The sequence below is a fragment of the Tursiops truncatus genome, chromosome 4, assembly GCF_011762595.2.
Source record: "Tursiops truncatus isolate mTurTru1 chromosome 4, mTurTru1.mat.Y, whole genome shotgun sequence".
Classification (NCBI taxonomy): domain Eukaryota; kingdom Metazoa; phylum Chordata; class Mammalia; order Artiodactyla; family Delphinidae; genus Tursiops; species Tursiops truncatus.
Genome location: NC_047037.1, coordinates 68920564 through 68936343, shown reverse-complemented (window position 1 = coordinate 68936343; position 15780 = coordinate 68920564). Strand labels below are relative to the sequence as shown.

Genomic DNA, 15780 nt, shown 5'->3' with positions numbered 1-15780 from the left:
GAGTCAGGGCTTCCGGCTCCTCATAAATGAAATTCTATTGCACGTGCAATATTTCCTTAGCAGAAAGCACTTTCCAAAGTAGCACATAGCTGGGGAAGAAAGTCAAACCTACGTGTGAGAGGAGAGATGAATTCTAGCTATCAGCAGAGTAAAGTCTGGGCCCATGTCAGTAAGGCAGACATGGAGGCTTTAAACAAGCCCAACTGAAGGAGATCTTTTGTTTTTACTCTATTTCAGTCACTCAGCAAATATTAGATCTAAGGTTGGCTTTTTGTCTGGTTTTAGATGCTACAAATTTTGAGCTATGAAGTGTTTGATGAGAAATGAAAGAAACGCAATATATATTTAAAGAGTTAGAAAACAGGACCTAAAAATGAAAAGTTAAGTCAATGGAGACACTTTGAGCTAGAGTGTGAGGACTAGAAGGGCTTTGTTTTATTTATTTATTTGTTTTGTTTTTTTGGCTTTTTCTTTTTTTTTTTTTTTTTGCGGTACGTGGGCGTCTCACTGCTGTGGCCTCTTCCGTTGCGGAGCACAGGCTCCGGATGCGCAGGCTCAGCGGCCATGGCTCACGGGCCCAGCGGCTCCGCGGCATGTGGGATCCTCCCGGACCGGGGCACGAACCCGCGTCCCCTGCATCGGCAGGCGGACTCCCAACCACTGCGCCACCAGGGAAGCCCCCTTGGCTTTTTCTTTTTTTAAAAAAATGAGTGCCTAGTGCGTTTCTTTATGAACAAATTTAAATCACAAAAATATTACCAGTGATCAGTAACCTGCCTCTGACGGTGGCAATTCCTTTCTGTCTGGCTGCCAAGTCAGGGGGCAGAGTGACTGTCCTTCTGGTGAACTCTGAGCATTTGAACAAAAGAAGGAAAATAAACACCAGGACAATAAAAGATCTGGCACTTTCTGCTCGGCCACAATAGGAAAGAAATTATCGTGTCCCAAACGTTTACCTTTGTCATTTGATAGAGGTGTGTAATGTGAAGCCCCCATATCAAATTTCTAGTTCCTGGGTTTTGAGAAATCTTTGTTTTAATAGAATATCTAATTTGATACCTACGAGCCACTCATATGCTTTCTGGCTGATGTCAAACCTCAGTGAATACAGGTCTTCTCCCATGTGCTTCCCTCTATTGGGAATACATAGACACACAATCACCTGAGTATATCATCGCAAACCATCTCAGGGTTCTGAGGAAAAACACAGAATGCTCTGAGGACTTTGGCAGGGAGAGCTTATCTAGTCAAGTTAAAATTCCCTGCTCACTACTCCTATTTGTGTTACTTGACACTATTTGTTACTTGACACTTTAATGGTCACCTTCCTTATTTGTAAGATATGTGTGTTTGTGTTCAATGTTACGGTCAAGAAAAGTAAATGAAACAATGCATCTGAATTACTTGTGTTCCTGGTACCTAGTAGGCACTCATCAAATGTTACCTTTTGTTACTGTTACGGCTGTTGCTGTTTTTATTACTGTTCTTGGAGTGGGGAAAGTAGATTATGGAAAGATGGAAGGAGGCACAGAGACTGAAGGGAGGAGGGATAACTTGAACAAGAAAGTAGCACAGGAACATCCCAGGACAGGGCTTCTAACCACCACTGACTCATTTATTGTGTGGCTCTGGGATCTCTTTTCTCCTCCCTGGACTCGCTTTCCTCAGCTGTAAATAGTGGAGGTTAAACTCTGTCTCTTTAGGTCCCACCTTTTTAGGGTTCTATCATTTTGCCAGGGCCACCAATAAGGCATGAAAAAAGGGCTCTTGGAAACTTTAAAACACTCATAAGAAACTTTCTGGCCACTGGGAATGTGGGAGCACGTTTTGGAGACTGGAGTCCATTCCTACAGGACCCTATTAATTTTGGACTAACTAACCGCATAGACTACTCAGTCAGGATGTGGACAAATAATAGAAACCTGTTTAAACCCCCTTAATCACAACAGGTATATGGATCATAAACATGCACCAGTAGCTCACGAAACCCAAGAACATGAAGTACAGATGGACTTTACTGGGGGGCTGGACCCAGGAACTTGGGTTACTCTTCCCAGCCTCCTATTCTCAGACAAGTATGGAACGAAATACACATATTCTGGGGCAGTGCTCCACCACTACTCCTCTCCTCTGAAAACTGGGGGTACCCAGAGCCCAGAGCTGACAGCCCACACCTGGTTTGTTCCATGTGGCTTTCTCCTTCCACTGGCACAGCTAGTTGGAAGAGGGGGCATCCGACCAGTGGAAGCCAATCCAACAACAGGCGTGATGGCAACGTATCTTTTTGCCTGAGATCCTGGAATAAAGCCTTGAAGATGCTGGTCATACTCTGTTAGGAAAATGATCTGAAAAATGACGTATAGCTAGGACCAGGGTGACCACTCTTGATCCCTGTGTATGGACAAGCAAAGAAAAAAAAAACTTCTGCAGAGAAAGAGAGGAAAAGAGTGAACCAAATACACAGTGAGACACAGAGGTGAGCAATACACAGTCCAGCAGAGACAGAGTCACCTGTTCCTCACAGCGTTTTCTGTTCCTGTTCAGGAAACTTCCTTGGGACACTTGGCTGTACTTCCCACCCTTCGGTTCCTTCCTAAGACATCCCTGCATCCTCATATATTCTCATCCTCTGCTTAAAGCAGCCTAACAAGTTTCTGTTACTTGCAGTCAATTTGTCCCAAGGAAATGTGGTGCTACTGTTTGATACATTATGCTCCCCTAGCATGTTTCCACCTATTTCCCCTGACTTAGATATTGTCTCTGTCCTACACAGTATCCATCTGTATCTTTATGACAAATTTCAGTCTCTCTTTTAAAATTCCTTTACAATGCCCAGGTCTTCACTTGGAACTCAGGTATACCTTTCTTTAAGGAAACCCCAAATAAATTTAGACATTCCTGTGGAGGAGTAGGGGAAGTGTTGTAGCAAAAGTTAGGTTTGATTCTATAGGCCAGAGGGCAATGTTTCAGTGAGAAAATTACTTGAGATTCCTGAGTTCCTAAACTCTTACCTATTAAATCAAAATATCTACAGAATAAGAGGAATTTACACTTTTTAACAGTTTCATAACAGGTGATTTTTATGCATTCTAAAGGCTTAATTAACAGCTGTTGTTACAGAGGAACACACCAAAGGCAAATTCAAGCACAAAGATCCCAAATATGTCTATTTATTTATTTATTCATGTCATCACCAGCTGAACGTATTTTTCACTCTTTTTACTCTATCAGATGCACAGAAGTACAAGTTTATATGGAGATTTATTTAGGTATTTATTAATTTGTTTTATCAAAACAGAATTGTCCTATGTGTGTTTATCTGGAACTTGCATTTTTCACTTTACAATATATATAATGGCCATCCACCATTATAAACAAATAATTCTAAATCATGTTTCAAAATAATGATGTGATATTCCATAGTATACCATAATTTATTCAAATATTCTCCTCTTTATGGAAAATAAGGGGTTTCTTCTCCAATTTTTGCCACCACAAATATGTTGAATTAAACATAACTACAATATAGGGTAGCCTTACATATTAGTGTTTGCAACTCTTTTTTCAGCAAAACAATCAAAACCAGGTTGCTGAATCAAAAGATATGTATGTTTTGGATATTAATAAATACTGTAATGTTATTTTCCCCAAATGAAATAATTCATTCTCCTATCAGCAACATATGAGAATATTCATTTTCCCATGTTATAACTCGACATTTAAAAATTTCAATCTAATACTTTTTTTAATTGCATCTCATTGATGTTTTAATTTACATTTCCCTGACTGCTAGTGAGATTAGACACACACTTTCCTTTGTCTAAAAGAGATTTGCATTTTTATTTACTGTCTGTTTATATCCATCATATAGGTGAAAAAGTTTTATTTTTTAGTCTTTTTTCTCTTGACCTTGACTTTTGCTAACTTTATAAAATATGTCTAGTTAAATATGTTTCTTTCTCTTTATGGCTTCTGGGTTTCTTGTTTTGCTTATAAAGTTTTCCTCTTCCAAAACTGGATATTCTTTTTTTTCTATTTGTAATTTTCTTAATATTTATTTTAAAGTCCTTAATGGAATTTAAACATGCAGATTCTACACCTTAAAGAATCCCTGAATGTCTTTACTCAAAATAATGACTGGCACGAGAATTTCAGACTTGATGGCAATATTGCAAAAGGCTTCTTTGAAATGATGACACTAATTCCATTAGCAGTTAGCATTTGTTAATAAAACCTTATCTGACCCAACCTGCAAGGCATCTTGTAACACTATGCAAAATGGGCCAGTTTCCTGAAACTGTATCTTTGCAGTTTAAACCAAAAGTGCTCAACAATTAATATCTGTTTAGCACTACAATTTGCAATGGACTCTGACATTTATAATGAATGTGCTTGTATGAAGCTTGGCAAGCTGTGAAATGATACACATATGATATATCCTCCCATCACCCGAGAGGGAGGGACAGGGCCAATCAGGGATGTAAAGCGACCTGCTCACACTCACCCAGGAACGGCAGCTGCAGACCTTAGTCCCAGGTTTCCTGACTCCAAGTCAAGTCGCTGTGCCATTGAGCAAAATCTCAACATAACCTGTGAGCTTCCTGTGGCAGTAGATGTGGTTTCAATAATTTTATAACAAAAAGCAGATTTGGGGAGGAGGGCTGGCAGGAAGGGAAGAAAGAGCACCTACTGCCATCTCCAAATCATGCTAAATAAATACATGCTTTTGAGAACTGCAGGAGGGGAAGTGTTGGCAGAAGTAGGATAAGACATCTTATCCCACTTATCATGCGTCTACTCTAGCCCCAGTTCATGTCGCACAGAGAGGTTAACCTTGCCTAAGCCAAGAAGCACCCCGTTGCAGTGCAGTCCCTTTCTGCCACGTTTGGTGCAGGTATGAGTGCAAGCCTTGGCGCTCAATTGCATTTCCATTGAACGGTACTGGCTCCACGGGCGGCTGCTGGCAATAGCGCGGAGAGTATCTGGCCTCATTCAGGACTGAGCTGGTCTCAAGAGACACCTGAGTTAATGCCCTCATTACTCATCTCTGGAGGAAATCCAGCCAGAGCAAACACAAGGACACACAAATTATGCAAATTAGCCTTGGAAACGGATCCTGGTCCCACCGAACAGGGACTGGAGAAAGCAGAGGGGGCCTAATGAAAATCAGGCAGCGAGCTTCGAAATCATGGCAAGCATCACAGAGCTGGCTTTCTCCTAGCTGGTTGGTTGTCATAGAAACCTGTGTTTGTAGAGTTTCTGAGTACATTAGCTCAAAGAGGATGCTTATATTATCCTACTGTAGTGTTGCTGGGAGAAATAGAATAATTCAGTTCAGTTAAATAAATATTTGCTGAGGATCTGCTACGTGATACATCACAGGGGATACAGATAAATACATAGTCTCATCCTTGAACCTCCTGACTTAGAGGGGAGACCTGACAAGAAAACAGATAGCTCTAATGGAATGGGATCTATACACTAATACAGGTGGAAGCACAGTGAGCAGTACAATTAATTCTTCCTGGGGGTGTTAAGGACTTATGGAGAGGAGATGACATTTGAGCAGGGCTTTATGTGAAGGATTAGAAAGAGTTGGCTAGTAGAAAACAGGGGTAAACATCCCAGGGAATAGCTCGAGTGAAGGCACAGAAGCATGGCAGTTTACGCAGAATGCTAAGTCTGATAAACAAATCCAGCTTTCTGCCATCATGAGTTTTGAGAATTACAGTCAAGCACTATTAACTCATACTTCACCACTTCCAAATGTGTTATCTTCCTTTCAAGCTAAGTTGAAATTGTATGACATTGACTAAGAGAGTTTGCTAAGCAAGAAAATAACTTAAAGAAATTTGTAAGGAAGGATGTTTATCTTCTTAAAGGGCAAAAGCTGCTTTCAAGCACTTTCAGAGAACATATTCATCAACAGAAAAGGCTTTAGAGTCAGATGAACCTGGTTTTATTTTGACTTTAATACTTAGTAAGAAAATGATTGTGGGCAAGTTACTTTAACATTTTCAAGCCCCTGTTTTTTTGTTTTTGTTTTGCTATATGTACTTTGGAGGTAATACAGCATTTTCATCATAGGATTATCTTGAGGATTAAAAAAAAATCAAGCCATACATTCCAAGTGCCTAAAATAGCACCTGGCACATGGTGACTGAATAAAGTTCTAAACTGTTTAAAAATAATAATTTGAGTCATTTGTTATACTCTGGGTATTTCTTCTATGAAGCCTTGGGGGTTTTGAATAAATCTCTGATATGCAAAATAAATCATGTCATTTTAGAGCTTGAAGGGAAGTTGAGAATAATCCAGTTCAATGTTGTCTGTTTACAAAGGAAACGGCTAACTTATAAGGTGAAATGTCTTATGTATGGGTATCTGGCTAGTTAGTGGGTAAGCCTGACCCACCACACAGGAATCCTGACTGAATCCAGTGCTGTTGCTACCAAACCGCTTTCTCACTGTCACCCACCATTTAAATGAATGCCCCAACAGGCGAGCCTCAAGGAGTCAAGTTAGGGCAATGAATACGTGCCCAATATCACTTCTTCCACTCAACTGGTCCAAATAATTGATGTTTAGCTTTTCATGCAAAACTGAAGTAAATAATAAATAGTTCTATATAAATATTAGCACTGAACTCATTGTGTTCTCTCGAGAGGAAAGATGCATAACTGTGTGGAATGCTTGTCTAAGCCTGATGAGATGTATAACATTAGACATCATCAACAAAACAGATAAAAATAATTTAACATCGAAAAAGAAGTTTTACATTTGAATTATGTTAAGCTGTGTCTAACCATGTTGACAGTATTCAGACCTCTTCTACTTAGAATTATCTGAGTAACTGACATCCATGCAGAGAGGGGCAGTGCTTTCCAGGGATGCCTCGGCTGGTCCAGCATTGTACTCCCTCTGGCTCGTGGCGCCCCTGACAGTCAGTTTAGAGAACTCTGTGGATCACATCCCTTCTCACCTCTGTTTTCCTGTCCCCTAAATCATTCTAGCAGATGCTTCCTCCACCTCTCCAGGGTGCTTCCATTTCCTCTGCTTTGTCAGGGTCCTATCTCAGTGAATTCCACCTCAAGTGAATTTTTCCAGCTGATGTACTCAGACAACTGTTTTGTTTTGTTTTTTAACAACAACTTTCTTATTAATCATCGACACTCACTGAGCTCTTACTATAGTAATGAATACTATCCAAAGGGTTAAGTAAAATAAGATAAGCCTTAAGTAACTTAAAACAACCGTATAAAATAGATACTGCTGGGGCTTCCCTGGTGGCGCAGTGGTTGAGAGTCCGCCTGCCGATGCAGGGGACATAGGTTCGTGCCCCGGTCTGGGAACATCCCACATGCCATGGAGTGGCTGGGCCCGTGAGCCATGGCCGCTGAGCCTGTGCGTCCGTAGCCTGTGCTCTGCAATGGGAGAGGCCACAGCGGTGAGAGGCCCGCGTACCGCAAAAAAAAAAAAAAAAAAAAAAAAAGATACTGCTATTGTCTCCACCTTTGGATGAGGAAAAGGGAGTTATACAGGCTAAATAACTCATAAGTGGTAGCACCAGGATTCCAAACGGAGCAGCATGACTCCAGGCTGCAGAATTATCCAATGTGAAAACCCACCAGTTCATAAAGGAGGCAATGGTTGTTCCACTTATGATCAAAATACAACCTAAATATTCACAGGCTCTTACAATGGAAAGCCACTTCCAGTTCATACTCAGCTTTGCTTTCTACGGACAGGGCAACAGAGGCACAGAGAACGGGAGTGGTCTCGTTGCTTTTCTTCCGTCTAATCATGCATCCTCAAGAAAGGAAGTCTCGGTTCCTTGGCTTGAGTCCATGTGGCAGTGACTGTGCATCATCTTTCTTGGGATTGAAATAGCATTAAACTAATGAGCATATTTGCTGCTGTAAGTAGGGAGTTGAGTGAAGTAAGCGTTGAGGCGGGGGAACAGGAGCATGGAAAGTAGACTTGAGTCTTTCTCCAGAGTCAGTTTGGCTGTGACAGTAGGTTCAGCATTTACTGTATTCAGATCAGGTGGTTTTCCAGATATGGAAATATTAGATATTTAAACACTGACTTTGAATTGGTAGCAATCAGTTAAGCTGCACAACCTTGTGAAGGATCACAACGAAGTCCAGGTTACAATCATTGCAAAAAGGCAAAGGTAAGGGATGGGTTCTGCCATCGTCAGCATCCTGGTATTCAGAGTGGAGTCAGTCTCATTTGTTTTATTGGTCAAGGAGAAAAAGGTTTTTCTCATTAAACTGAGGACTGGGGCTAAGGTGAGGTAAACAAGGCATCATAGATGCAAATTTTAAGGAGGCAAGGTCATGAGAATGCTGGCCTGTACCTGCGGGAGCCGGAGTGAGCCCCTCGTTGAATTCTGTACCCTACGTACCTGGCATGCCTCACCCTGGTCCCAGCCCTGATTGAACCATTTCTGTCCAAAGTCTGATTTATTTCAAATTCCTTCTGTCCTCCATATTTCACTTACTGGAATGTTACTGGGTAAGCCTTCTTAAGGCTTTGTGATTTCCCCGACTAACAATCCCAAACAGACCTTGCATCATATATTTCAATCTCTTATCTGGAGCCCAGGCCTGCATGAGGCTTATAGATGGCTGGCTGGACATTTGGCATTGGCTCTGAGTTAGCCTGGGCTGGGGTGGCCATGACTCTCAGCAAGGAGTAGCTGCACTCCTGGGCAGCAGAAGTTGGTCTGGGGTGTTTACATAGGCCCCAATCCAAGAACAGATTGTGCTACGGGGTGTGGGGGGAGTGGGGAGGACGGTCAGGAACCCAACCACAGAGAGTAAAGGAGCAGCAAAGGGGCATTCCTTCATTGACCAAGGCCACCGAGTGCCTTCGGTGGGCAGAGCGCTGTCTCAGGCACTGAGATCAAGATGGGACGCTTGTTGCTGAGCAAATCCTTCGCCATGGCCCGGGTATCAATTCCCTAATCCTGATTCTCTGGGAATCCGCAGTTGAGTGGAAAGGGGCAGGAGCAGGTGAGCATGCAAGGGTAGTTCTTGGCCAGCAAGTTGATAAGAGTTCCAGTTGTTTTTATTGTTAAGTATAAACAGGAAAAGTTCAGCTAGTCATGTGAACTTTGCCATTGTATAAGTTTGCAGGAGCTAGAGTCCCGTCTCTTGGTTCCCGGAGACATTCTTATTCTTCCAGGAAAACTTTCATTGCCATGCGATGCTGCTCTGATTGGTGGAAGCTGTGTGGTGCATGAAGGCATGCTCACAGGTAGGCAGTTGTCACGAAGCTTCCTCTTCCCTTCCAACAGCCAGGCCAGATGAGCAAAGTAGTTCAGTGTACACTTACCTGCTTTATACCAAGGCTAAGGTATTGAGAGATAGATGAGGAAGACATACCCAGACTATTCATGCAGATGGAAACCATATATGCAAACAGGAAATGTTTAAGGATATAGGAATCAAGACACACGAAACTAGAAGAAAAGACTTCTACAACATGGGATCAGTTAATTGCCTGATGCGTGGGATGAATAGGGTGCTCTGAGTTCAGAGGAGTGTCAGAACATCATACTGTTTGATGCACAGTCTCTTCATAAATATACGGATAATTTATACTCCTGTACAAACAAAACACAGCCTAAAACCATCACCTCACAATTGGCAGGAAGCAGAGATTTTATCCAGCCCTGTACTCTGTAGATGGAAAACCAAGCCCCAGCTTTCAGTGGGAAGGAGATTGAGTTGAACATTCCAGAAAGGCAATAAAATAGTTCTGTTCTCTAGAATCATGTTTCCAGTTGATCTCACTGAGCAGAAAACTGGTTTTCTAGTTACGGTTTGAACTATCCTTGTCCTCATTTATACTCTGTACAGTCCATTTGAATTTGGGTAATTAGTAAGGCACTATTTATAAAATATTCTTCAGGCGAAAAAGAAAATACATCTTAATGAGAGAAGGAGAAACTATATGACACCACAGAAATAGAAAGTATTGGCCTACTCTGCTTGCAGATTATTGCATTTTTCTGTTTCCAAACGGTGTAAAGACAGGGAAAAAAAAAACCCACACACGCACAAAACTTTTTTAACATCACCTGAACATAAAGAGAGGCATTCTCTATTCCTAAATTGTTCAACACAAGTAGATTTCACATGAAAAAATGGGTCTGCTTAAATTAAAATTGAGATAGGAAAATGTAGTAAACAAATATGTTCAGTATAATTACAAAATACCCCTTTAATGTGTTAAAATCTAACTGCCTTGTAATGGCAGTGATGAGAATTTGCATACTGATCATATCTTTCATCCAGAATGCTGCCATCGTACCCTAAGTATAAACCTCAAACCCGAGAAAACTGTGCTCTTCACTCAGAGGCAGCAATTGTCTCGTATTCCCAGCAGCCTGCCAACCAAGAACAGCACCCCTCACGGTGACACAGAGCGTGGCAGTGAGAAAACAGGGGAGGACACACAGCAGGGTTTACTGCCCTGGGTCTGCTGACCTGGGCGACCGTTCTTGTCCTGATTCTCATGAAAACTCAGTGTCTCAGAGTAGGAACGGTAAAAATACCGCCTTTTAACAGATGTGCAAAGTTGACCTAAAATGACCTCAAATGGTCAGTGGTCTTTGAGGGTCTATTTCAGGAAACATAAAGTGACCAGCATTTATATATATGTAACCTAAGTACTGATCAAGTCAATTTTAGAAACAGACACATAAAATGGAAAAACATCTATTTCTTTCTCTTTAACTTCTTGAAATAGATCTAAGTGCCAACATGCTCTGAATACTTCCTTACACATCCTGCCTAGATCCTCTCGCTCACGTATGTATTTGTGGAAAGGATCCTGATTGAGCAATCAAGTTAGGGTTAGATTCCTGAAACTACAACTGTATTTCTGGGCATGTGTCCACAAATGTGACTCAGGTAGTTCCCCATGTGCAAAAATAGTCCTTTGTCTATACAGAAGTCTTTAGTTATGTAGGAAGAATAGCAAATACTCCTAACATCTCTATAGCAATTTATATTTTTAGAAGCAACTTTTATACCTCACTTCATTGTAACATAAAACAAATTAGACTAGGAACTATTATAATACCCCATCTACAGATAAGGAAACTGAGGTGAAAAGAGACCAGGGTTGCTCAGTTAGTGAGAAAAAAGTCAGAGTTGGAGGTGACATTGGCTTTCAGACATGAGGGACCGTAGGCGTGAGGACGATGATTTGAGGGTGGGTTCAGCCACTGCCTTTGTGTTTTGTGTCTCATCACCTTTTCCTCTCTCCTGGTTATTCCCATTCATAGCACATACCCAGTGTGGGATTTTTCCTCCTCATCTTCATAACCTCATCCTATTGTCATGAGCTCGGCTGTGCAAGAAACAACTTTATTTTACACTTCATTTTTATTTTGGCTCCAAATTTTGGCCACCCTTGAAAGTATGCGGTACGAAGTATCTGGTACAAGTCAGGTGTCCCCATCAATTAGCAGGACCTCCCGACTCTGGTCTGGCTACAGAAGTTGCATAAGGCACTGCGGAGGGGCATCTGGTCTGGGGCTCACTCCTCTTTCTGTTGCCTCACACCACGTGGACCTTGGGAAGCATCCAGGGCCTATCTACCTGGAAAAGGAGGCAGACCCAGGTGAAGTTGCTCTCGGTTTCTACACACTTCTAACATGTTTCCATATCCTAATTTCGTCTAGGCCCCTTCTCTCAAAGACACACGATATCTAAGTTTCCTTTAGGTTTTCTTCCAACTCCCAGTCCAGGGTTTTGTTTGGTTTGGTTTGCTTTGGTTTGGTTAGGAAAGTAGTAGAGGAAAGGCATGGTGAACAGGAAAGCTTTGTTCTCACTCTCAGGTGGTCGCTAAAATCCATTGTCAAATTTATGAATGACTTTTGAAACTCAAAAGCTAGTCCTCTGTCCTTTATTTCTGCCTCCCGAGACAGTGATCCCCTTCAAGATTTAGCTCCTCACGGAGGGGTCAAGAGGCATAAGGGAATACCTTATTGCCTTACTGAGGGGCAATTTTGTCTTGGTAGCAATAGCTAACTTTTCTTAGTTCTCATATGTATATGTACGAGGCACTTTGCTAGCATTTTACATATGCTATTTCATTCAAGCTACAACTCCATGAAGTGGGAGAATCTGAGGTCCAGAGAGGGTAATTTATTTGCCTAAGGTCACACAGCTTAAAAGTGGTGGAGCTGAGATTTGAATTCATTTGTTTATTCATTCATTCATTCAGTCGACAAATGTTTATTAGTCCCTACTATGGAGCAGACGCTCTACTAGGTGCTGGGGATACAACTGTGAACAAGGCAGATTTCTGCCCACATGGAGTTGACACACTAGTGGGAGAACAGAAAACAGGAAAGTAGGTAAGTTTCCAACAGCTATAAGTTCTATGAAGAAAATAAAACACCTAAACCCAGGCATATTGTCCCCAGAGCCTATGCTTGAAACTACTGCTCCTCATTCTCTTGGGGAAAATTATGGGGGAGAGGGATAGCATTCACTCTGCCACAATCCCTCCCTTCTCCCTCTACTCATTAGAGTTAATGATCTATTTGAATAGTATGTACAGAAGTATGTAGTGATCTGAGTTGGACACACAGGAATTTCCCTAAGTGGTTATTTCACATTTATATCCTGTCAGACAAGCTTATAATCAGTGGATAGATCAGATCTTTTCCTCTCTTCCTTTTTCCCTTTCTTCCTCTCTCTCACTCACTTCTTTTTTTTTTTTTTTTTTTTTTTGCAGTACGCGGGCCTCTCACTGTTGTGGCCTCTCCCGTCGCGGAGCACAGGCTCCGGACGCGCAGGCTCAGCGGCCATGGCTCACGGGCCCAGCTGCTCCGCGGCATGTGGGATCTTCCCGGACCAGGGCACGAACCCGCGTCCCCTGCATCGGCAGGCGGACTCTCAACCACTGCGCCACCAGGGAAGCCCGGTAAGCCTTTTTAATAGCATAGCTTTCTCAAGGAGCTTAACCTCACTCAAGTTTGAGCATGAACATTGCCTAGAAATTCTTGTGACTGTCTTTGCCTCTCCCCCACTCAACACACAAACATTTCTATGCCATCGCTGAGCATTGTAAGGAGGCCACCCAACCCCAGTTTCATACCTGTGTTTGGATCCTTTTATTCACAATGTTTTAGTCTCCCCTATAAGCCCACAGTGCTAAGATCCCAGCATATCTTACAGAAAAGACCGCACGGCTCATAACAGAATCAGAATCTCAGCACCAGAAAGGACCTCAGAGGTCACTTATCACAACCCTTTCCTCTATAGCCATGACAACTTTTCAAAGAGACATCCAAATGAAACCAGACATCGTGAAGCTTAAAGAGGGAAGTGGAGATCCATTCAGTACACAGCTCTGTAAAAGTAGACCTAACTCTGTAAAAGTAGACCTAACCTAACTCAAAAGGGTTTCCTCTAAGTCCCATCATTCTGAATCAATGTCATCCAATAGAGCTTTTTAGGATGATGAAAATATTCTATATATCTACACTGTCCAACTTGGTAGTCCTTAACTATGCATTCATTGAGCACTTGAAGTGTGCTTGGTGTAATTGAGGAAATGAATTTTCAGTTTTATTTCTTTTTAATTAATTTAAATTTAAATAGCCACATGTGATTAGTGGAAATTATATTGAAAGGTGCAGCTATCAAAAGCTGCAAAGTTCACGGCTCGTTTCACCACTTGGATGGGAGAAAGAGGTTACTGCATGTGTGGCATTTGTGATATCCAAGGCCAAATAGCTTCAGAGAAAATACATGTTTCTCAAGCCTGATAGGATGGGGAATATTCAGTCAATCAGATCAGAAAGCAGGAAGAATATACTAATTTGAGTAAGCAAAATGCAAAGGAAGAAAAAGCACACAGAGTTCCTGGAACAAGAAAGCAATTTAAAGATAAGTCTAGCAAGTAAGATTAGATCAAACTGCAGGGGATCTCAAATGCCATGCGTAGAAGTTTAGACTATTTGAGAGTGTTGAAGTATGTGAGTGTGTACATCGTCCAGGGAATACCCAACATACCATACAGTCAATGAGTTGCCCTGTGTTCTTGTTAGGTTCTGAGATGAAATTAAATGTCTACTTTTACAGAGCTGTGTACTGAATGGATCTCCACTTCCCTCTTTAAGCTTCACGATGTCTGGTTTCATTTGGATGTCTCTCTGAAAAGTTGTCATGGCTGTAGAGGAAAGGGTTGTGATAAGTGACCTCTGAGGTCCTTTCTGGTGCTGAGATTCTGATTCTGTTATGAGCCGTGCGGTCTTTTCTGTAAGATATGCTGGGATCTTAGCACTGTGGGCTTATAGGGGAGACTAAAACATTGTGAATAAAAGGATCCAAACACAGGTATGAAACTGGGGTTGGGTGGCCTCCTTACAATGCTCAGCGATGGCATAGAAATGTTTGTGTGTTGAGTGGGGGAGAGGCAAAGACAGTCACAAGAATTTCTAGGCAATGTTCATGCTCAAACTTGAGCTCTGCACAGTCATTTCAATCTGAAATTAGCTCCCAGGGAGCATTTCTAGGGGAAGGGAGGGCAGAGGAGGCCAGGGAACGTTGGCAACGGGAGAATGGAGCTTGGAAAGAGGGAGGCAGAATGTCGAAGCCAGTGGGGCTGGAATTTGAGGCAGTGTGCCAGTTTCATCTGGAGAGCAGAACCGAGCAGGAAAACCAGCAAAAAGCCCTCTCCTATGGACCAGGAAGCCCTGGCAGTGGATTGGGTATGAAGGTTTCTTGGGCAGGACCCAACATCCAATACACACCAAAGCAGTGTACTCATTGCACACCCCATCTTCTTGTAGGTCAGAACCTGTGGACCTGTTGGATGCCTCTATCTGCACTGGCTCAGCATTAGGCAGGGATGAGTCCTCAGGGTTAAAGCTCCTCTGTGGCTGGGATTGGGAAAATCAGGGAATGATGGATTTTGCAATAAACTAGAATTGGCCCAAAGATGTATCTAGTAGTCATTGCTACTGAACTTGAATCTGTGTTTCCGATACTGAAAAGAGAACTTTATGGCTAAAATTACAGTAATGTCATGAAAACCTAGGCAAGGTTGTAGAGGGAACGCCCTTAATCAACAGAGCATGGGAACATTAAGTAACCTATGATTTGATCTTGGCCCCACCGTTATTAGTCCTGTGAGCCTCGGTAGATTTGCCTGGAATCCTGACTCCGTGAGACCTGGCTTGATAATATGACATGCCAGTCACACATGTGTGCTCTCGAGTTGAATAGACGAGGGTCTACATCCTCACCATTTAACCAGCATGCGGCCTTGGGAAAGCTGTTTAATTTTTTAAGTCTCCGTTGCCTCTACCATTAAATGGAGGAAATAACAGTATTTACGTCACAAGATGGTTGTGAGAGGTAACTAAATAGTGTATGTACACAGTGCCTGTCCCAGCGTGTGTGTCCAGGGAGAAAAAGCTATTTTTATTATTGGCTTCCCCAGAGCAGTTGATATATGCTGAGAAGTTGGCCGAGTCTTGGTCTTAGTTTTCATCAGGTCACCACGCATTCAGTGTGTGTGCTGAGCACCTCCTCTCTGTCAGAACTGTGCTAGGCTCTGCATCTGGAGATGAGTAAGATGAATTCCAAGGTGACTTCAAGGATAAAGAAGGCACGGCTTCTGCGCCCAAGGAGTTTGTAGGCTAGTGGGGGAGGGAGAGTCATAAGCCTACAGTCAAGCCATGTGTGACATGTTACAACTCAAGACTAGGCCCAGTGCCCAGAAGTCCAGAGGCTGTGAGGACAT

The 15780-nt window shown here is 42.3% G+C and overlaps 1 protein-coding gene across 1 annotated transcript in view; it reads left to right on the top strand.

The window, feature by feature from the left end:
• ATP13A5 (ATPase 13A5) overlaps window positions 1–15780 on the top strand; it is a 101774-nt gene that overhangs the window by 26456 nt on the left and 59538 nt on the right. The window contains 3 exon segments of the mRNA XM_033855208.2: window positions 8103–8176; window positions 9137–9264; window positions 13293–13402. Coding sequence (XP_033711099.1) covers window positions 8103–8176; window positions 9137–9264; window positions 13293–13402 — 312 coding nt within the window.